Source organism: Choristoneura fumiferana, chromosome Z (genome assembly GCF_025370935.1).
Source record: "Choristoneura fumiferana chromosome Z, NRCan_CFum_1, whole genome shotgun sequence".
NCBI classification, from domain to species: domain Eukaryota; kingdom Metazoa; phylum Arthropoda; class Insecta; order Lepidoptera; family Tortricidae; genus Choristoneura; species Choristoneura fumiferana.
In genome coordinates, this window is record NC_133472.1 from 37,028,038 (window position 1) to 37,051,456 (window position 23,419).

At 35.9% G+C, this 23,419-nt stretch overlaps 1 protein-coding gene across 9 annotated transcripts in view; it reads left to right on the forward strand.

The window, feature by feature from the left end:
* The first annotated feature begins 493 nt into the window (after nucleotides 1-493).
* LOC141436089 (gamma-aminobutyric acid receptor subunit beta-like) overlaps nucleotides 494-23,419 on the forward strand; it is a 37,965-nt gene continuing 15,039 nt past the window's right edge. For 4 of the 9 annotated variants that reach the window (XM_074098956.1, XM_074098986.1, XM_074098994.1 and 1 more), the window contains exons 1-2: nucleotides 495-680; nucleotides 21,164-21,264. In XM_074098956.1, coding sequence (XP_073955057.1) covers nucleotides 601-680; nucleotides 21,164-21,264 — 181 coding nt within the window. In that variant the 5' untranslated portion in view covers nucleotides 495-600. Of the gene's footprint in view, nucleotides 681-21,163; nucleotides 21,265-23,419 lie in introns of those variants that run through there. The other 5 variants (XM_074098943.1, XM_074098972.1, XM_074098979.1 and 2 more) reach the window with 3 other exon arrangements.

The window sequence follows — 23,419 nt, forward strand, 5'->3', positions numbered from 1 at the left end:
ACCTTTTTGACCTCGTGCGTACCCAGCGAACGATATCCAGAACATGATATCCAGAACATATATAAGTCTTAGCAAATATCAACTTTTATTGATTGATATAGTTTCAAACTCTAATAAATGATCGAAATTACAAGTTGTGGAATAATATTTTAAAAAAGAGCAGTGGTTTTAATTTTTTTCAACATGGGCAAAGATGCAGATTCTGGATCCTAGTCCTAAATACAACAGAACTCAATTAAGGTTTTTTTTTATTCTTGACTAGGACACCTCGGAATGCAAGTAAAAATGGGAGATAACCCAAGGAGGTTTATTTAGTAGGGTGTCGCGCGCAGGTTTGAAGTTTTAATGTGAAGGAGTCCGGTAGTAGTAATTAGGAGGTGAGTACGCGTCGCATCGGCTGCGGCGGCGCGACGGTCGATAGCCGGAGCGACAGGCGGTGCCGTCCCGGGTCACGCCTGCCGGATCGATAGCGGCGCGGCGGGGGGCTCGGGCTCGCGTTACTCGTGCCGCGACGGCAGACGAGACACCTAGTCCGCCGCGAGATCGGCGGCCGGCGAGCGCGGCCGGGGCAAGACGCTCCATGCGACCTCCGCTCGCGACATGAGCGGCGCCCGCCCCCGCAGCGCGCCCCTGCTTTTGGCGCTCGCAGCCGCCTTTCTCCCGCAAGCCAACCATGTCGCGTGAGTAAACCGAAACCATCCAAATGTCCCAGTGACGTAAACTTTACTTCGACATCGTAAATCTCAGCGCGGCAATAAAACGGAATGCATTAGATTTACGATCCACTATTGTTTTTTTGGGTTCTAAAACATTATTTTTAGCAAAGTGAAGAGAAATCGTGGAAACGAAATAATAATTTTATGTATTGTTTTTATGTAACGTAAGAAAGATTTATTCTTTACAGGAGAATTTAATCTTTTTTTTTCAGCACCGAAGCAAATACAAATGCGAAATTAATATTCAATAACTTTCTTTTATCGATGAATTTTCAGGATACCTTGGCATCTTTGTCAATTATTTATTATAAGTTCAATTACAGATGACTTATTTAACACAATAATGCGAACTTGCTGAATACTTAGAATCAATGGTTTCCCCTTTTTACCATTATCACTTTATAAAACCAGTCTGTGGCTTCCAGGCCGACACGAAGTCATTCTCAATACGCCAAAATCGTTGTACCGACACCGAGAGCGCTGCGAAACTTGAATACGCGTATGACTAAGTTTAGTGCAGTCCCGTTTTTATCGATTCACAAAGAAGACTCGGCGTTGGAGGCCTTCAATAGATTCGCGTTTTTGGGGGCGTAGCGTTTAGTGCCAATGTAAACGCTATCTAGGATTTGCCACATTCTTTACTTTCATTCTGCAAATCAAAATCGAATTTATTTGAACAAACCATTTTGATCACCAAAATTAATATAATGAATTTTATCAAAATGTAACGGTGCTGAAAAATATTACGAACCAAATTTATTTTTGTTTTAAATTAATTAAACCCAGATGGAATATTGTCCATTTTAAATTAGGAACAAAATTAAATAAGCAATAAGTAAATGTTGTCTAAATCAAGTATCAACTAAATAGGTATGTAGGCCTAAAACAAATGACTTGGGGTGGAACATGTTTACAATTCGTCATATGTTTGAGTGTAAGTACGTAAATACAAGTGGTCGTTTTTTTTTCGCATACATCAAATTTGTCAATTTTACCATAGGACAAGGTCCTATTTTCACCGATATTCAGGATGGACAGTTTTCCTTGTTGATGTATTTAAAATTGTCATTTTTCTGCTTTGACGTATACCAAGTGACAGTAAATCAAGCAGTGACGTGAAATAGTGGATTGTACAATAATAGCATAAAACGAGCCATTTGACCCAAGACGTTCATATAGCCACCAGAGCCGGTACGGCGAGGGTGGATAGGCACGTCGAGGGGAAAATGGGTTTAATGCTCGAGTTTTACACTTCGATTGCGAGTAAATTAAATAGCTAGTGGAATCTCTCAATAACTTCAGTAGGTGGACCCATCTTACGGCCGCTTTGACATTGAAAACTAAATAATAAAGTTCCATATTAATGGATATGAAAATGTCACTCATTTAATAAGTATAATAATTGACTGACACTTCGGGTGCCGTCGTATTCCGAAATACATTATGCACTATATCTGTACCTAATACAAATACGTCATAGTTAAACGCTTAAAACTTTACATTTCCTCGTTGACACTATCTCTACGTCTTATACTACTTCATTTAATCAGACTACCCTACTGCAAAGCCAGAAAGGATCATGATTTAAACACTGTGCTTTGTACTTGATATGCAATTTATTTATTAAGTGTTTTGATAAATTGGTAAATTGAAGAAATCTACTTTCCGTAATTTTATCCGCAGTCGGCTTTTAGTTTGTAAAATTATAAAACAGCTTCTTTATAAAGTTGCCAAAGGTCGTTGCAAATCGTCATTATGCTTTCGACACTGTCAGTTTCTGACATTCAGTTGTAAACACTAGATTTATCGACCTTCCTAAACTTTTCTCAATGTACTTGCCTAGTCCATAGAGCTGAACCTATTTTTTTTTGTTAGTAGCTTACAGTCTTTTTAACTCTGCCAAGGGTGTAGTGTAATCGCACAAAAGCTTGTATATTTGCATACACGGTATACAAAGGCACGGGGCGCACGCGACTCCCCTGGACGTGTCGAAACAATCACGCGAACTCCTACTTAACGGTCTATCAGCCGATTTTCAAGAAAATCCAAGGCTTTACATCGATATTTTAAGTAAAATTCGTCGTGTTAAGGTATATTATAGCTCAAGGCATTATACTATGCGATTGTGTCAAATTTAATGTGATTGCGCTAGTAATTTTGCCACTTAAACGAAAGTACTCTTAACCTTCCCTTGATTAACACTTACCTTTCTCGTTTTGGAATTTAATTAATGCATTGTGATACAATTACACCGCAATTTTACAATCTTGAGAAACTCAAATTAGGTTCGGTAATTGGTGAGCGGCTTTATATCGTCGCGTGTGTCGCAGTCCTCTCAGGGAATCTGATCGGTCTACTGTATGGACTGTAAAATACGCGCAAACGCTCGTTTGACAGTTCTCAAAAAGTAAAATTCGCAAACGAACACCAAATATTCGTAAGCAAACCTAATGATTGTGTTAGATTAAAAAACTTTAAACCAGCTCTGGCTCTGCTCAAGAGCACGAGTTTTCATTCATGTGTTAATAATAACCAAAAATTTTCTTTTTCTCATTGCGACCAAAAAAGTATAAGAAGAGGTCAAACAAGACAACACAATAACCAATTTATTGTTCTTTTTATTACATAAAAAACATTTGGAAATAATGCATGGGGTGTCCCGTTTATTTAGTTTTTCTAAATATATTATACTATTAGTATTGTTAGTGACCCAAATTTAATTAGATCAAACGCCTTTTTCACCACTCTTTGTTATGATCCTGTTTTGCCAAAATGGCAAAAACGGAACCCTTATAGTATCGCCATGTCTGTCTGTCGATCTGTCTGTCCGTCCGCGGCTTTACTCAGGGACTATCAATGCTAGAAAGCTGTAATTTTGCACGAATATATATGTAAACTATGCCGACAAAATGGTACAATATAAAATTTAAAAAAAAAGTTTAGATTACCTCCCATAGACGTAAAGCCCCCTGATTTTTTTTTTCTCATCCAACCTTGTAGTGTGGGGTATCGATGGATAGGTCTTTTAAAACCTTTTGGTTGTTAAAACGATTTTTATCGTGATTTGTTTGCAAAATATACAACTTTAAAGTGCAAGTTTTCATTAAAATCGAGCGTCCCCCCCTCTAAAATCTAAACCAGTGGTTGGGAAAATTAAAAAAAATCAGGATGGTAGTAAGTATATCAAACTTACAAGGAAAACTAGAATGGTTAAGTTTTCTTGAGAATTATTAGTAGTTTAAGAGTAAATAGCAGCCTAAGGTATAAAATATACCTAAACTTGGAATATTCAGTACAAAATACGAAAACCTTAAAAAATATTACTTAATTTTTTCCTAATGGCTACGGAATCCTATTTCGGACGTGTCCAACACGCTCTTGGCCGGTTTTTTAATGTTACAGAATATCCTATGATGTAGATGAATAGAGACATCTATTTACTTATTTTGGTCACATTAAATAACAGAAGCTAACTGTGGCCATAGGCTCTAAATTTCCATGTTGGTTGAAGGAATTTCTTTCACATCGGTCTCTAAATATGGCCAACTTACTTTATAAGATATAGGTACTGGGAAGTGAAACTAAAAAATCAAAGGAACTGAAGTCTGTCTATAACTAAAAAGTCATGCACCATGACAATAGTATATATACATATAATTTAGTAGTATTGAGCTAACAACCATCTAAGGCCATTTACACTAATTTAATAAGAACGTATTTAAGTTATCCAGGAAATAGAAAAGCTGCTAGTGTACTACGATCGGCTTTCGATTGCCTGCAGCTTGTTTTGGTTGAAAATCATGTCTTCAGATATTCCTCTGAATTCCAGCGAGTCAGATAATCCGAGCTCGGGGCCTTTGTTGATACAGCTTTAGTGTGATAACGAGTTCAGGTATCGACATTCAAAGCTTGCCGACGTCAGCATACTATAAAGAGAAAGTGCAGATATTCAGAATACTGGAATATTCTATTCAGTCAGACGTTCTAATTTGAAACTGTATTTAAACTTGAAAGTTATCTATTCGGCTTTCATCGAAAATTCGAAATAGTTTGCTTTGAAATTTGTCTCTTGAAATTGTTGATTAATAATGGATACGTTTTTGGCGGATTACAATAAACAAAGGTACTTATTTCACCCCTTGTATTATACTATTTTTTATCGAAGGGTTTAGATTTTATCAAGTAGACTAACTGTGAAAGGCCGCGGTAGCCTAGTGATTTGGCCTCTCAACCAAAGAGTTTATATATATAGTTGATGGAGTCTATGAAATATATTCGAAAGAAATTACACTTGACCTTTACCATCATCTTCTTCCTAGTAAAGGAACAGCATCATGGCAAGGTATGAAGTCTGCGTAGGAAAGTCAGCTTAAGCCCTCTAAGGCTGTTTCCACCAAAGATGTACGAGGACGTGTTGTGAGGAATGTATTTTTCATGAACCAATAAAAACGCTGCATTTATCTATCCTCGCACAGCACATCTCTAGTGAAAACAGCTGAGCGGAGCGAAGCGAGGTAAATGAAGCGTTTCTTTTGGTTCATGAAAAACTGAACACATTCCTCGCAACACATCCTCGCACATCTCTGATGGAAACGGAGCCTAATTGTGCCATGTGCCCATCTTTACGTGACCTTTTAGAAACTGGTTGTTCTTCAAATGTGTACCTACTCGTACTTTGTGTACTTATTGATGGTAAGGAGATCTAAGTATTAAGAGAGTAGAAACTGGTGAACTTATAAGTTCTCTTATAAGAGATGAGATGTTTAGCGACCATGGTTTATCGTTAAAGTTAACTAATCTTACGTCAGTAAGGTTTGTTTTGTTCACTACGCTATTTAAATGGTTAGACTTAGTAGCCTCAGCGAGTATGGTGTGGGCCCCTTTCCGCACACATTCAACGACCCCTGATTCTTCGGTCGTATGTGTTCCGTCTTTAACTGTTGTTGGAAAATCAGCTGAAACTTAGCGGGTAACCCGTGAATATTTTCAAAAACAAGCTTTCTCTCGCCGGCAGACGACGCCCGTCATCACAGTCATCTTCCGATACGTCAGAGACAGTGAACGCATTGCAGCTTCATCCACTACAAAGAATCTGTCGTTCGACTCATTTCTCTCATTGAATATGTAAACGTATACAAGTAAATTTAATTTTGTGCTATGCCATCTCCTTCAAGTAACTATTAGTCTGCACTCTGCTGATGTTTCTCCTCCAGCAATGTATAATTCAAACATATTTAAGTTAAATAACCGCGTCTTGATATGATCCGTTTGCCTGAAAGTCAATATGTCTTGAGGGCGCTCCAGTCACTGTATTATGACTTGCATAAGAGCTTGGATGATTCTAAATCGTGCATTTGATTGCGCCAGCCTTTTTACATAGTCGCTAAATCGTCGCTCTAAGCTACAACCTCCTTTAGCGCCGTTAGGTCGCCTTGAATTAGTACTTGCGTCCGCTAGTGATACACTGCCGCCAGGACGTATTTGACCAATAAGTTTGTGTGCGTCCGAACTCCACGAATCCAAAGTTTCAACAGCAAAAGCTTATATATTTTTTTAGGGTTCCGTACCCAAGGGTGGATTTACAAGGGTGGATTGGAGCCCTATTGTTGTCACTCATATGTTCGTCCATTCGTCCGTCTGTCACAGCCAAACGGTTGGAGCCACAATTCTTCAATTTTTCACAGTATAAGCATCTTGTCGGCACAAATCCATGCTAATAGTTAAATAGTACTTTTAATTGTGTTTTTAGCAGGTCTCTATGTAACAGTGGGCGCGAATAAAAAATGTTAGCCTATCTTATTGATAGGGTATCATTGTTTCAAGCATACTTAAGTAGAAGAATTGTAATTTTTGTTTTAAAAAATATTCAAAAACAACGGAATGAGAAGCCACCAAAATCAGCTTTTTTACCAAAATATTGCACCGAAGAATTTAACTTCCCATTGACCTATGAACTTGAAATTTGGTTACATATATTACTACTATAATAAATACTAATATATCAATAAATCAGATTGTCTCTTTGAAAATCCCTATTTTTTTTTAATTTGGTAAAGATTACTAACACTGGGATATTTGATTTATCTTAATTTTGACCAAGAAGTTGTTAAAATTAAACTAAATAAAATATTCGTCACGCCGATTATACGGCACCTATACACGCTGGTCAATGATTATCGGCGGCGGCGCGGCGCACATATCTTTGAGTGCAGCAGTAAATGGCAGGCCGCCGCGCTGGCCTCTGCGCCAAAACTTGGGTTAAAAAACGTTTAATATGCAACTACTATCTTATACTTCACATCTTATATCTATCGTGCGGTATATTAAATGTTAAAAGAGCGAGCAAAATCGTTTCGACTTGCTGTGTTGAAAATGGAGTCTTGTTGCCAAATGATAAGGGCAAAAATCGGCAGGCGTCTCATTTCCCGGCGCCGCGCTGCGCGATGGGTTAGCTACGCCCTGACTCCGGGACCGCTTCTATTTTTAGATAGCTGAAAAAGGCATCAAGTCCTTTACAAAATATGAATTCCGTCCGTCATTTACTTTGGAAACGGATAATGCTTATTAATGTGGCGTATGGGGTGCTATTGTGTAGGTACACACATTAAAATGAAAGTGTAGTATTTACACAATTTCAGCGAATACACTTTAATGATGTGGTAAGCTTATTAGCTGTCATTTTAATTAAAAAGTAGTGGAATAAAAATTATGAAGTGAAAAGTAATAAATTACTTGTAGAATGAGCGTGTCAATCAATAATTTACAAATTTTTCCATAAAATCACGCTAGAAAAAAAGATTCTGTAGGAAGTAAATAATATTAGTTATGAAAAGTAAATACTAAAGTAATTTAGACAGTTTTTACGCTGCTTACGTTTTATGATGAAAATGCATCTAATATTTGTCTCGGTGATATTGTTCATTTTGAATGCGGTCAAGTCAAATTGCGCATTCAAGGCGTGTTCTTAACGTTCAAATTTGGTAGCGCAATATTCTGTGTCGGGGCGAGCGGCCGGGGTCCGCGCAAACGGAGTCCCCCGGCCGTCCAGGCGTCTCCCGGTATAACAAACCCTGCATTTACCTACTTCTCGTACATTCCTTCAAAACTATGCGACGTAATCTAATACGCTTAACAATCTGCAAACCAATTGATTTCTTTCAATATTTTTCGACAAAATATATGTTCAATCCGGACGGAATCAGTCGTCCAATAGACATCTCGATTTATAACAATGCTGCACAGCTATGGTAAGTAATCGATGTCCGGCATCAAACAACATTCTCTATTGGGCAGTCGCTTGAAATGCAACGTTGCCTCGGTGAATCCACATATCTTGTGTTTCGGGTTGAAATGGATTGAAATGTAGGCTTTGAGTGTAGAATGGTATTGCAGAGCAAATGAAAGGGCACAACGGGGTGTTGGATACGAACATGCTTTTGATCTCCGCTAGCTTTAACGCTTTTGTCTGTTTGTGTATCTGTCTGAACTCATAGTATTAGTTCAAACTCAATTATTGTTAATCTTGAACATGATCTTCTTACACTAAACTTAGGTAGGTACAGCAAAATAAATTAGTATTAGTTCAATGATACTCGTATAGACCTCCGCAAAGTGACGCCTAAATCAATAAATCTTGAATATGTAAAAGTATCCTCTAAAATTAACTTTATATTTTACCGAAAAGAGTGTGATGTTTTTTGGCCATAATTGTATTTATGTATGTCCGTGAGTGTATGCATGAACGGTCAAGGAGTTTAATTCATTGACCACCATGGAACCATTTCCCAGTAAACGTCATAGTGACATCGCATTAATTAACAAGGAAAGTCGTAATAGAAAGAAAGAAGAAGAAAGAAAATACATTTATTTGGTACGTAGATATAATTAATTTTACAATTATTATTATTATGCACTTACTTGCCAAGTATACACCCTTAAACGGGCCCTTATTAAATTAAAGAAAACGTAACAAAAACAAAAAAGCAGTTTTGTGAAATAGTGCTGGAAAGGAGAGGAATTAAGATAATGACATTTCCTTTGAAAAGGTTCCATGGTGCCCATGAATTAAATTCCTTGACTGTACATGCAGATTAAATGGTTTATGTTCTCTACAACTATAAAAGAGTACACTGACGTGACTGATGATTGATATACATACAACACACAGCCTGAACCACCACAGCTAGAGACTTGACTTGACATTTAGCATTTTCCTTGAAAATCATAGAGATGCACTAAGAAACCAATATTTTGCAAGTCCTGCTGGATAAAATAGTTCAAAGCTGCGAGCATACGCTAATAATATTATATTCCGTAGGTAATTGTCAGTTGTGGATTTTTCTCGAAATTTGAAGGATCGCGATTGCAGTCGCGTAGATCAAATCTAAATGAGATATTTTTTAAATTTGACCGGATATATTATGTCCTCAGCGCATGGAACGATTTGGGCCGGGCCAAATAAACAGAGCGGGATAAGCGCAACCTTTTGGCTTCATTTATGCACAATCGCGTGCGCGAAGCCGTTACAGCGAAGGTTGTTAGCTCGCCACCATTTCATACGGTTAGCGCCAAATGTCCGAATTGTGTCGCTGGCATTCGTTTTGTCCACCGGAATTGCGATGCGGTCCAATGCGGTACGATATAGCCTCGCTTCAGGAAACGGAGTCTTGAAACGTACAAAGCTAATCGGAACGATGCCACGTCGGATAGTCATCCACAGTCCATATTAACATTGGGAATAAATGAAAAAGTAACTATGTACCTAGGTATGTATATCTTACCGGAAAATTGCAAAGTTCTCGCGAGATAGCATTCTTCGCACACATGAATCGCAGGCAACGACTTGTAAAAATAATGAGGTAAACTTTGTTTGTTTGCATGCAGGGGGATAATCTGTGAAAATTACTTAACTTATACGTATTTCGAAAATTCTTTCACAGTATAAATCCCGGATAAAATTGGCTACTTCTTTATTCCGGAAGAAAACAAAATTTCTGCGGGAAGTAGACGTTGCGGGCAACAGCTACTTTGTCACAAAATGTGTTAAGGGTAATAAATACAATCCAGGGTAGGTACTTATCTCAGGGTACTCATCGTATTGCTAATGTTCTACTTCATTATAATTTTATAGTATTACAAATATAACCTACTTTATTTCCTAAGCTTCGACTTATCCCATATCCCATGAGGTTCATAAGATTAACCTTAAAAGGGGTTCAACTTTGCCGCCATTTGAGATTTAAGCGATCATTACTGCCTTTAACAAATTTCGTACTTCGAATAAAGTACTCTCGAGACTGAGGGCTGCTGAGACGGTTGCGCTTGAGGTCAATGAGTGGCAATTCACTTCAATGCACTCATGATAACCTTGCTATTATACAAGACTTCACTCAACGCCATTTAGTAATTTAAAAGGGCTTTATTTGGTCAAGTACACTGTAACAGGTAGATAAAATTTGGTTTTAAAAGTATTCTGGACTAGCCTTTACATTTGACTTTGCTTGTGTGTACAAAAAGGTGTTGGCAGCCACAGATTCTACTGCGCATGCCCATGCCAATTCTCAAATAATACACCGTGCTCTTCATTTAAGTTTCATGATGAAAACTAGTGCAAAATTTGATGTAGTAGAGTTAGTGATCAAGAAAGCTCGACGCTCGTGTTTGAATATTATGTACTTAGAAACGCCACTAAATGCTATAAACTTAATAAAAATATGGAACCATAAAACAGTGTAAATTATGTATGCCGTGTTTCACTTTTTGTTTTATAACTTGCCAGATGTATATGCAATACATGTACAGTAAGTTAGCTACTTGCTGCTCGCCAAAATTTTTAGATTTTATTATCATTGAGTAGAAATTAAAAAGCGACAACGCAAAATTTATAAAAGTGCAAAATTTTGTGTCGTTTATGCCAATAAAACCCTGATCTGGTGATAAATTGATAAAAAAATAATATTGTGATATCCCATCTTATGCCTCTAGGTTGGCAACGCATCAACAATACCCCTGGTGTTGCAGATGTTTATGGGCGGTGGTGATCTCTTACCTTCAAGAGACCCACTAGATCATTTGCCATCCAGTCGAATAAAAAAATTATATGACAAAGTACAAAAAGTCTCAATTAATTGTGGATTTAAATTATTTCCTCTTCTTATTACACACGAATTGGAATGTTCATAAAAGCGCATATTAAATCTCAGTTGCCTTTTTGAATAGAAAAAACCTAGGATGTACTCGTACTCGTAGTTTCGCTGTAGGCAGAATTTAACGTTATATTTGAATTATAGAACGTCCACGGGGACTCTAGTCGCCATATTGCCCTGCCTAGTTAATTAGTTAGTAGCCTTCTAATTTCAATCTGGGCTTAAGTCGTGTGACATTGGGCCGAGAATTTGGAATGTGGAACGTTAGGTCTAGCAGGAACTAATGAAACCTGGCAGTCTATATTATATATTACATTTTTATTTAAACAAGCCTTTAATTACCAAATAACTCGAAACCTGAAATTCGAGTACGAATCTTCAAAAACGAATACCAAATATTCGTATGTTTTGCTCAGTCAGTAATTCTACTTCATTTCTATTTCTAACTCTAATCTCGTAATTTTCACTTGTTAGTTGCGCTTCATCGTTTTAGAAGAAAATTGGAGTTAAAGAAAAATAGCCAGTATTAAATAATCTAAGTAGTATGCAACCTCAGTTTTGAGTCTCAAAAATGATACCAGTTTTAAGTTTCGTAAAAAATGCGTGGACAGCTTTTATTGGCCAGAGTCTAGTACAACCCGTAAACAAACCGCCATGGCAACGTCAGTTCTCTTTAGTTTGTAGCCATGACGGATGATGACATATTTATTTGTAACAAATAACATGATATCTACGTCGATAGTAACGTTCAAGCTATATTTCCAAAAATTTAATTGTTATGATATTATATATGTCGGCGGCCGATCGTAAAATCCGCCAGATCACGAAATTCCTAGGCATATCGTGAAATGCCGCCATTTCATGAATTGGCTAAGGGACATCCGCCATATCGTTCAAAACTCACCGTTTAGCGATTTGCCTAGTGACGTTTAGGCAGATCATGATATTCCTAGGCATATCATGAAACGCCGCCATATCGGTTCTGGCACTTCGCCGGACGCTGCCGCGGCACGCTCGCTTCGCTCGCTCGGCTCGTGCGTCGTGATCACAATTAATACTAACCACTCCTCGCTTCGCTCGTCGTACCTAAATTTTTCTATATAAATAAATAACAACTAGTGAATACTTTATTTATCAACAAAATGCTAACCTCTAAAATACGGGCAGACGTCCATGGTTTTTTCATATTGTGCACAGAATCCGATTGATTCACATAAAAAGAACGGAGCTGATGTTCAAAAGCTTCTTTTGCACTTCTATTTTGAATTCAATCACTAGTTTCGGTTTAAGGATCATTTTGTTGCGACGCCGACATTTTTCACGCGCTAAACAAACACGACCGGTCAGCTGGTCACGGCCGCCATTGCATACACAGCGCCACCAGTGGTCAAAAAAGAAACTATTTTACGATGTGCCCGGTATAGAGCGAGGAATATCGTCGAATGCGTTGCTCTAATCGATCTGCCGTATTATTTCTCAGGCACATCGTGATATGCCTGGCCAACGTTTAGGCATATCATGAAATGGCGGCGTTTCACGATATGCCTAGGAATTTCGTGATCTGGCGGATTTTACGATCGGCCGCCGACATATATAAGGCATCCTACGGACATTTAAAAGACATTTAAGGCATTAAAAACTGTTTACGGTTTGTGGTAGTGCTGCATTCTGACGGCAGAACATTGCAGTAATATTCCCTGCTACTGCTTTCGTACCTAAATAACAAATAAGCTCCTTCTTCTTTCATGTATTCTACTAAAATTATATTCTGTTTTGAGTCTGAAATAAATGCCCTTATACTGGGTTAGTTTAGTATCAAAACGACTGAACTTACAAAATTAATAAAGTTATCTCTAATAGTAAACCAAAAATTTATAGCTTTTCAGATAAATAACCTACACTTTTAGCTTCCCGTATATCTTTTAGTATGACTTTAATACTGTCCTGTAACTGTAATGTCAATCGACCTACTTATTCAAAATTTACCTTGCGTCTTTAAGTTTGTGAAAATGAATTCCTATTTTTTTAGACCTACAAAAAAATAACGACGTTAAAGACGGACTGACTGACTTACAAGGCACAGCTTGTTGGACTGGAGCTAGAAAATTGGGCAGACATATTCCTTCAGGATCATAGTCATAGATCTTCCAAAATTCCTATGACATAGAAATAACTTTCTAACGCCAACTTTTTGTTCTTTCACTTGAGCGATAAAGCTAGTGTACAGTCGAGTTCATAAACTTGTGAGCAAAATTTTGATGAAAAATATTTGAACACGACTCTATTGTTAACGGCGTAGAACCGTGTTCAAAAATTGTGGATCACATTTTTGCTCACAAGTTCATAAACTTGACTGTAATTTGAAACGAATGCTACCTTCTCCATTGTGATGCACGTAGTCACTTCTTTGTACATTTAACGTAGCAACCAGGCTATTAGTAGGTAGTATATTTAGATCAATTAGAATGTGTTGTGGCAGTTAAACGATAAATATTCCGTTTATCAATTAAATGGTTCTTAGTATTCTAGGTACATTTTGAAAAATTAAACTTAAAGCAATGATATGTATTAAAGTGATTTGTCCTATGGTACTATTAAATGGAAAAAATCAATTGTGTAAACAAATGTGGTGACTGACATTGACACTTGACTGACGACTGGCTGACTGACTGACTGACGTTGGCTCTAGTGATATGAAAGCTCTTTAAGATACTTCAATCAGCAGTAAATAGGTAATTATTTTGAATTTACTCATATTTCATTATTTAATGTTTTCCCTAAGTTTAATTTTTAAAAATGGCGAATCACGTATTCTCTTAGTCCTGTTCAAGAGTCATTCACAATGTTTCCATGTCCCTTTTAACTTAAAATGTTTAATAGCATTTTCACGAAGTTTTAGAATTATATCTTCAAATATATATACCTAACGTTTTTTCCATACAAACTTACACTCCCCTTTATACCCCTTTAAGGGTTGAATTTTTAAAATGGTGAAACATGTATATCCACTTATATTTTTTGACGTATATTTTCCCCAAGGTTTATGATGGAGTATTTTAGAATTGAAAGGGTCAGTTAAAATATGAATTAATTTAGATTTTTTTGCTGCTTAAGCAGCGTAGTAGAAAAAGGCAACCTGAGATATGTGTGCATAGGAGAAATTTGTATCTTGACTCCTGTCCAACGGTGGTGTAGGGGTTATAGTACCTACGCAGTACGGATTGCTGAGGACCTAGGTTCGATTCCCAGCGCTGGTCTCTTTTTCTGGTTTTTCTGTGCATCCATGTCTCAGTTTGTATTTTCGATATAATTTAGAAGAGGCATTTTTAAATTTACACAAGACAGGGAAATGAGAGTAGACACAGGGAAGTGATTCAAAATGATTTTTTGGTCCAACAATGGACTCCACAGTAAATATGATACTAGTAAATAGAAATCTACATAATTTCTACTATAATACTCTTTTATCGTCCAACTAGTGTTTTGTTTACCCGCGGCTTCGCACACGTAAATCATTAGGTCCAGCAGCTGAAATACCGGGATTTTTAAAAATTGCCGTGGGAATTCCCGAAAATTAAATCGTTGTTTTCATTGACATTACATTAAAAACAATCATGGTAAAATTTCATGACTCTAAGCCCAGCGGTTATTAGTTCGAAATTTTATTCCTATCTCGTGGGAATATCGAAATAAAAAGTAGGCTATGTTTTATTCCAGATGTCAAACTATCTACATACCAATTTTCATGACTCTAAGCTGAGCGGTTGTTATTTCAAGATTTTATCCCTATCCCATGGGAATATCGGGATAAAAAGTATCCTTTGTTGTAATCCAGGTTATCTAACTTTTCGCCAAATTTCATCCAAATCCGTCCAGCCGTTTCAGCGTGAAGAAGTAACAAACATATTCACTCACTCACTCACTAACTTTCACATTTATAATATTAGTAGGATTAGTAGGATATAGTAGGAAGTAGGATAGTAGGATAGGATTAGAAACCTTTATAAACCTTCATTAAATAGTGTAACGTAACACAAATAATTAATATCTATGAATAAATTAATTTGCAGAGCCAGCCATAATTATCGGTAGATAAGGTTGGTTCAGTCAAATAATTAATTTTGTTGGTACAGCACTAAATTTCCAGAGACTAGACCGACCATAGACCAACTTCGGTGAGGAAAAAATTATCATGTCAATTTGACAAATATAACGGATTTTCGTCTTCCAATTAATTCTATAAAATAAACATATTTACACGATTATTTAATGATAAAATGATTGTTAAAAACAGTGGTGAGCTCATTGAGATGTGAATATGATCGGGATTGGCGTTCAAATGTAAGCAACTACGGAGTAATCGTGAAAAAATGCTTTGTTTACACAATTGATTTTTTCCATTGAATAGTACTTTAGTTTATTAATTTATTAAATATCTTAAAGGTCTGCTAGTACGAACTTATAGTAATGATTTTCGCGCAGTTAATCATCCTGATCAGTAATCATTTTAAGGGCAACATTTTTTTAAAGTTTACCGACTCAAGTCATCATTGAACAGAGTTTTGTCGATTAGGGTTGTGCTCGCACTGTTGATGTCTTCAGAAAGTTGGCGATATTTCATTCTGAAGAAATTCACGGCAGGTTTATTTATGTATCCAGCAAACGTAATATTCAAATTGATAATTATTAACTTTGTTTAATTTAGAATAATTCAATAATTATTTCAAATCGCCTTCGCTATCCGTTCTTCACCTGAATATTTTATGAAACGTAATATTTAGGTACACAGAATAACGCGGATTAATTTTTGAAAAATCCATGCCGTGCCTGTTTTCAGAATAGGACGGATCCGTCTCTTCCCGTCAATGTCGTAAGTGGAGACTGAAGGTCCTAATGTAACGTGAGAGTAGACAGCAGCGATCTCTGTAGCAAACTAAGCACTCTGGACTTCGGCTCTGCGGTGTCGAAGGCATGAGGAAAACACCACATTATTTTCCCAAGAAAGTCGTCATGGAAGTTCCCTACTGATCCTTATGTATCGACAATGACTACTCTGTCAAGAAGATCTGTTCTTAGAAGAAGAAACATTTTAGTCACCGGAAATCTGAGTTTTTTTTTTATTCTACGTGATGGCAAACGAGTATTTTGTTTTTATTAAAATCAGTTTAACAGATACTTGCCGAAATCGGCAACTACTTCAAAAGATACTAAAATTATAACTGCGAAAGATTGAAATCTATATACTTCGTCAATAATTTGACAAAGCATGCTAGTTTTATGTTTTTAAATGCACTTACTTACAGTTTGCATTTTTCACGAACGCTACTAGGCTCGAAAGGTTTGTCATTCTTATTCTATTTTAAGAAGACAATGTTCTCTATTTCTATACACATGTCTTAAACATGGCATTGATATTATTTACTCCCCCAGGTCATTAATGTTATCGACCAATCACAACGCCGCGCGCCGTATATTTAGTAATAAAATCTAATGAGTTTCTTTTTAGTGCCCAATAGTCTCTTAAAAACGCTTAAGTGTCAAGTTGAGTCTCAGTTAATAAATTGAAAATGAAAAAATTGTTTTTAAAATGGAGCCTTCTACTGGAACCTTCTACAAGAAAAGAAACTAAGTTCAAAGCAAAAACAAAAAAAAGGGTTTTTGCGTTATAATGATTTCTAATCAAGACAGTGACATGAACTCTCTTATGTACACCCGCGGTAATACATTGAACGGCAATTACAATATGAAATATTTTATGGCCAGTAAAATTCTGAAAGAAGGATTTCATTGTTTAGGTCCGAAAATATGTATCATGGTTTATGAAAGTAACGATATATGTAAACTTTTTTTTAACTCCTGATTTGTGTGTGTATTTAAAATAGGCTAACAGCTACCAATATTTTAAACATAATGTTTTAATATGTTAAAATAATGTAAATTTTGATTCGGTACATTAAACATTAGGGGTCATTCTAGAATTACGTAAGCAGAATTCCATATTTGCTTGAATTCAAACCTTCTACGTTTTGCAAAAAATCAAGAAATAATAAATAAACATTGCTGACGTAAGCACCATCTAGACTTAACAGCCGTAAATAGTTATTTGTCTCACAAGGGAGCAAAATGGTGTATTTACGGCGAAGGCGTACATTGAATCCAGAATATAGCGAAGGATTCTACAATAGAATCCTGAGCGTAGCGAGCGTAATAAGGGATTCAAGTGTTAACGCCCAAGATGAAAATAATTTTGCTCCCGAGTGGCTCATACAACTTTTCACACCGAAAAAAGAAAGAAGAAAGATAAACTAAGAAACTTGAAAAAAAAAAAAAAATTAAAAAACAAACAGCATAGAAAATGGCTTGGCTTTACAATTATCAACTTCAAAAAATGGCATTCGCAATAAAATACTTAGAAAAGCCTTGAACAGAAAAGTTGCACTTTTGAAAAGTTACTTTTCTGAAGGAGAGGTGTGAAAATTAAATTAAATAATATTATCTTCTTATCACATCAAGGACACCTTGATTATAAAACGAATTCTTGAAGAATGTAGCCCAGTCAAAGAAAAAAAAACAAGAATCGGTACTTACTAGCAAAAAACTCGAAGGGGATCATTTTTAGGACAGACGTTTTAGGTCAAGTGACAGGAGTCCGTAACGTTTCTCATTATATAATATTAGTGTGAATAATGGGTGTGAGTAACCTAATGTCATACATACGTTATGGCCTTCCGTAAAACAATCCAGTAAAAGATACCATTTGTTGTGTTCTGATCAATATACTAAGGATAACCTATTTCAATATAACCGATTTAGTTGTGATATTTGCACTTGAATTACATCGAACAAAACCAACATTTACTTATCTAGTTTTTTATCGACTCAAATAAAGCTGCCTGAAAAACGGATTGCAATAAAGGTAGTTTATATGAAAAAGCAATAAATGAAAAGATTTGTAGGCACAATAGTTTCAATGATGTTCGCTGCAATCTACAGCTAGTCTTTCCGGTGAGAGCGATAAATGGCATAAAACGAGTACCTACGGCACAGCGTTCGCATTGATAACTGCTCTACGTTACGTGGAGATTAGATACTTTTTATGCTGTTCGCCGATAAAGAAAGCATGAAATTGGATACTTTATAATAACAGTGAATTGATAGACCTAACACTTTTTGATGACAGTAGATACTTGATTAATGCATTGATGGTTATCGGTGCTCTGTGCACGTACCAAATTTTTAATCCATCAGACCTTTGCAGTCTTTGCAGGTAGGTTAAAATTTACTATTAATACCTATAGGCTGACATAGTCACATTTGGTGTACTAAAGCCTCGTTAAAATACTAGATTAATACCTATTTAATTAGGTACATTTTCGTCAGTTCGTTACTTAGTTATTTAATAGTGAAGCTGACATAGAGTATTTAAATACCTAGCCTAAATAAACTAACAGACCATTAGAAGTTTTTTTTGGCTTTATAGTATGAAATTTACTTGCAAATTTTTAAATTTATTCTTGTGTTGATTAATCAATTAATAGTCGACCTACAGCGCGCAGGAATTATGCAATGATATATTTATAGACATTTCCATTTCATTAGTTAGTGCTTTAGTTATTGTTACTATATTACTATTCATGTGAACTAATAATTATTAACAGTCTCTTAAAAATGTATTTTTTGATTCTATGTATGGAGCGGGGCGGTCTTTCATAACACAAAAAAAAACATATTTATAGCTTTTATAGTTTCTGAGTAAAATATAAATGATCAGACAAACAGACGGAGGAGATGAAACTACAAGGCTTCTACGGGACAGAGCAGCACAGCGCCTCTAGCGGAACGTTTGCGATGTTCGTGTTTCCATACAAATTGCGATTTTAACGCGAACGCGATCGAGACGTATTTTTTAAACGAAAACTTACACTAAGGGCACTGTAATTTAAAATGTGACTCTCAAAATAAGGTACTTAATTTTGGTTTCAAAATTACGAAAGTTCCAATTAAGTAAATCTTCTACAACTTACTCGACGGCAAATTAAAAAAAAAAAACGTTTTTATTGCGTTTTTTTTATCACATACCAATACCAATGTAGGTACAAAATTTCAACTTTCTGGGTGAGTACTAGGATATTGGACGAGCGTTAATAGAACCAGTCAGTATTTTCAAATACCTACTCGTATTCCTTTTAATTTATTTCAACTAAATAGTATCGCACACAACTAAACAGCTACGGTCAAGTTATTGTTTGCATGGCAGCATAAAGGCAGCCTCGGCCGATCTATTTAAAAATTAATACCTTTCCGATGGCTATCAATCGCGCGGACGAAACATGTAATTTAACTTTTGATTGTGTGTGTTTAATTTGCTTTAGTATTCTGTTTTAAATGCAAATCAAAAGTGTAACTTACGATAAGTGAATTCTCAGGACACTTAAAGATACGAGATGGGTATTAACTTTAAAGTAATTTAAATGACATGGTGAAATATATAAAAGAGTCATCAATTATGGCCATTATACCCCGTACTAAATTTTTCAGAATGACTTCAAGGGAGAGGAGTAAAAAAGATGGATTCGATCCTTCAAAATCCAACTCTTAACTTTCTTTTTAAGAATGGCTTCTTTGCGGATGTATCATGCATGCAGTACAAAGTAATTTCAAAAGGCAAATTACCAACTTGATGATTTAGAATTGATGTGTTAACGCTGTCATCTTTCAGTCAGGTTGAGTGGCTAGACGCCGAGCTTACACATAAATGATAAACCGTAACTGCCTCCAACCTTAGGCACAACAGATAACTTTTAAACAACCTAGGTACCAATTTTTTATAAGCCCAACTCGCAACTCTATCCATACTCCACTACTTCCATACTTTTAATATTATAAATGCGAAAGTAACTCTGTCTGTCTGTATTACGCTTTCACGCCTAAACCGCTGAACCGATTTTGATGAAATTTGGTACAGAGATAAACTAGACCCTAGGAAAGAACAAAGGCTATCTTTTATCGCAAAGAAAAAGCTTGAAGCGGCTGAAATAGGAGATGATATGGTGGAAGTTCGTCATTGTCGAAGATAAAATTATGAAATTTTGCATTTATGCACTTAATAAGAAATTAAGTAGATATTTGTCGACATTTTTTGACCGTAAAAAGTAACTCTGGTCTGTCTGTTACGCTTTCACGCCTAAACTGCTGAACCGATTTTGATTAAATTTGGTACAGAGATAGACTAGACCTTAGGAAAGAACATAGGTTATCTTTTATCGCGAAGAAAAGGCTTGAAACGGCTGAAATAGGAGATGATATGGTGGAAGTTCATCATTGTCGAAAATAAAACCATAAAATTTGGGATTTATGCACAATAAGTAGATATTTGTCGACATTTGTTGGCCGTAAAAAGTAATTCATTGTGAGTTGCGGTCTAAACTGTTGTGTTAACACAAGCAATCACGCTAATATTAAAAAAATATATAAACAGGTTCAGAAACTAATTTGAAATCTGTTTGATTTAAAAACAAAAAATTAAAAACACGAATAGAATGTCGTGTTATCTTACCTCATAATTTGTCGCTTAATTCTTATTTGGTCATATTTTTTTGTATTGTTCGCTATTCGTCACATTTTGGTCTAATTTTATAACTTGTGTCTCTTAATGAGTCTTATCCGTTTTTCGTCACGGTATTAATAGTTAGACTTGTTCGTTGTTTGTCTCCCTTGTTTTTTGGTACCATTCGCATAATCTTCAGTCACATTCGTTATTGGTCTCTATCCTTTTTGTCGTTATTTGCAATTGCCCGGACGTTGTTTTTGTCACATTCACTATTTGCCTTTTTTAACTGGATCTGCTATTTATAGTCTGCTGTAATGGTGATGATTTAACTGTAAGTTATATTGGCAAAAATTAGTCACAAATAGCGAAATAGACGAAAAACGAACGTAACGTACTTGGAATGTAACCAAAAATGAAAGAGAAGAACAACGAATGAGTCCAAGGAAGAGCGTGACGTAAACGAATAAGACTTAATAAGAGAGAGAGACAAATTACAGAATTAGACTAAATAAGATGACAAATGGCATATAGCGAACAAGATAAATGAAGAATAAGTAAGATGTACAGAATGAGTCAAAATGAGAATTAAATAAACAAAAACGTAATGAGACGAGATAATACATACAATACCGAATAACCTACAACATTTGGAAGCGGTATTTCTTGGCAGCATTTTCTTCAAGTTCTTACTTACTGCAGATTTTGTTTGTGTTTTGTAATTTTAAATATTAATTTTGTTATTTTGTTTTCAGGGGCGCCGGTGGGGGTGGCATGTTCGGCGATGTCAATATATCAGCCATCTTGGATTCTTTTAGTATAAGTTATGACAAAAGAGTAAGGCCTAACTATGGAGGTTAGTAAAATTAAACTTTTGTAAATTTAAATGTGTGTACTAATACCCACGGCTCTAATAAAACAATTTTAGCAAAACCTACTTAACAAAATCATGGTTGTAAAAGAAGATTTTCATTCTAATGGATAGTCGTCTATCTAATATACTTACTCGTACTTTGCATGTGTTATCAGAGCTGAGATCTGCGCCCAATGCAATTCTTAAATAACTACAGATCCACACAAAATTGGATTTGATGTCAATTCACCACTAACCTGTATGTATATATCGGTTTTTATCTTGAGTATTACTAATTTTATTTCACGACTACCAACTAAGAACTAAAAGCATCAAATTGCAGATACAAATAAATTCTTAATCTAAAGGTTAAGAATATTTATCATGTATTATCAAGCTAGATCTTCTTATACAGTAAATACACAAAATCAAATAATTAATAAAAATGAATTCACGCCTGCTCGTTACGAGCCTTAAATCGGCCTGCGGTGTGCTCGGCTCCTTCCTCACTGGTATCTGCAGATTATGCGTTACAATATAGTTAGCTTAGCATGGCCGGTACCCTCACGACATAACCGTCACCTTCCGACGTTGACGTTGTAACGATTCTGATGTACTCGTAGGTAATTACTTATATTTGCCAAGCTGACAATGCTGACCATTTGAACGGGTGATCTATACCAAAATTTTCCACAACATATACATATTTACCATGTTAACTATTTTACATAAATTGCGTGGCTTTGGTCCCATTAACGAAGTTCTTTAAATCCGACGACTATCACTTAGTCTTGTTGATATTATGAAATAAAGGCACATTCCTCTAATAATGTTAAATACTGGAAAGAATCTAGCAGCCTAAGCTAACAAAAGTGGCCCCCGCAAATGATTTGGTTGTAATTTGAGGTGCAGTAGCGGCAGGACTTGAGAACACTGTATGCCACTTCTCGCGGAGACACAACTATAAAAAAAAAACTTAATAAGCCACAATTGTCAACTACGTACTATACATTTAAAAACATTTAGAAAAATCATGGTGCGCATGTCAAAAAAAAAACTAAAATATTTGGGCTCCACATACCAGTACAATGTTATGTCCAAGGAGCTCTTTCTAAGATCCTTACCTAAAGTTGAGATTTCTCTTTCGGACAAAAGTATTGCCCGGAATTGAATTTAGTTATACTTGGGACGATGAAGAGTATGAATGATTCTGTAAATATGGAACAATTGTATTGTTCTGTTTGCTCTACTGAGTTATTTGTTGATATGGAATGGTAAAAAAAAAATTGACAATGAACCTACAGCCAATTTTTATTATGTACCCATTTTTTTCCTTATTTGCATAAAATTAAAAAATAGAAGAAAAAAGCACATTTAGAATAATAGCTAAAGCAAAGTAGCATAGCATGTCCATTTCATTTGCAGCTGACAACAAAACCAAAAAACTTACCTACAATCTGACATAACGATTTCTTCTACAGATATAGTGCAAATGAGCTAAGTTTGCATACGTCAACCACGACCTAATGTGTCCATCAACCTTCGTTCTGTTGTGTGACAACAACAGACTTACCTTACTCGTTGAAGGGCTCTACTCATTTGCCAATACACTATAGTAAACATACGTGTGTAAATGTTTTTTTTGACATGACGCACCATGATTTTTCAAAATGTTTTTAAATGTATGCATAGTTAACAATTGTGGCTTATTAGGTCTTTTTTTGATAGTTGTGTCTCCGCGAGAAGTGGCAAAAAAATGTAGCGAAAAAAAAAACTATATTTTTTCACCCAAGTTCAAGGATATGAATGCCTGTAAAAATATGCATTATGAACCCCATTTTATGCTCCTTAATTCTGAATTTATTTGGTTACTCTTGTTTGCTTGGTTTAGCTAAAATAACAGTTTAAAAATTACCTTGATTTTTGACATTTTCGTGAATAAGTCTGAAACAAAAGAAGATCGAAGGCTGATATTAAGCATACTATGTTATTAGGTTCTGCCGCTACTGCACCTCAAATTACAAACAAAGTCCCTTGCGGGGGCCACTCTTGTTAGCTTAGCCTGCTAGACTCTTTACATTAAGAGTCCTTCGTTCGATGACTACCATAGCACTCATAAAATCGAACGTGGTCCATAACGACATGTTCTAAAGAACCG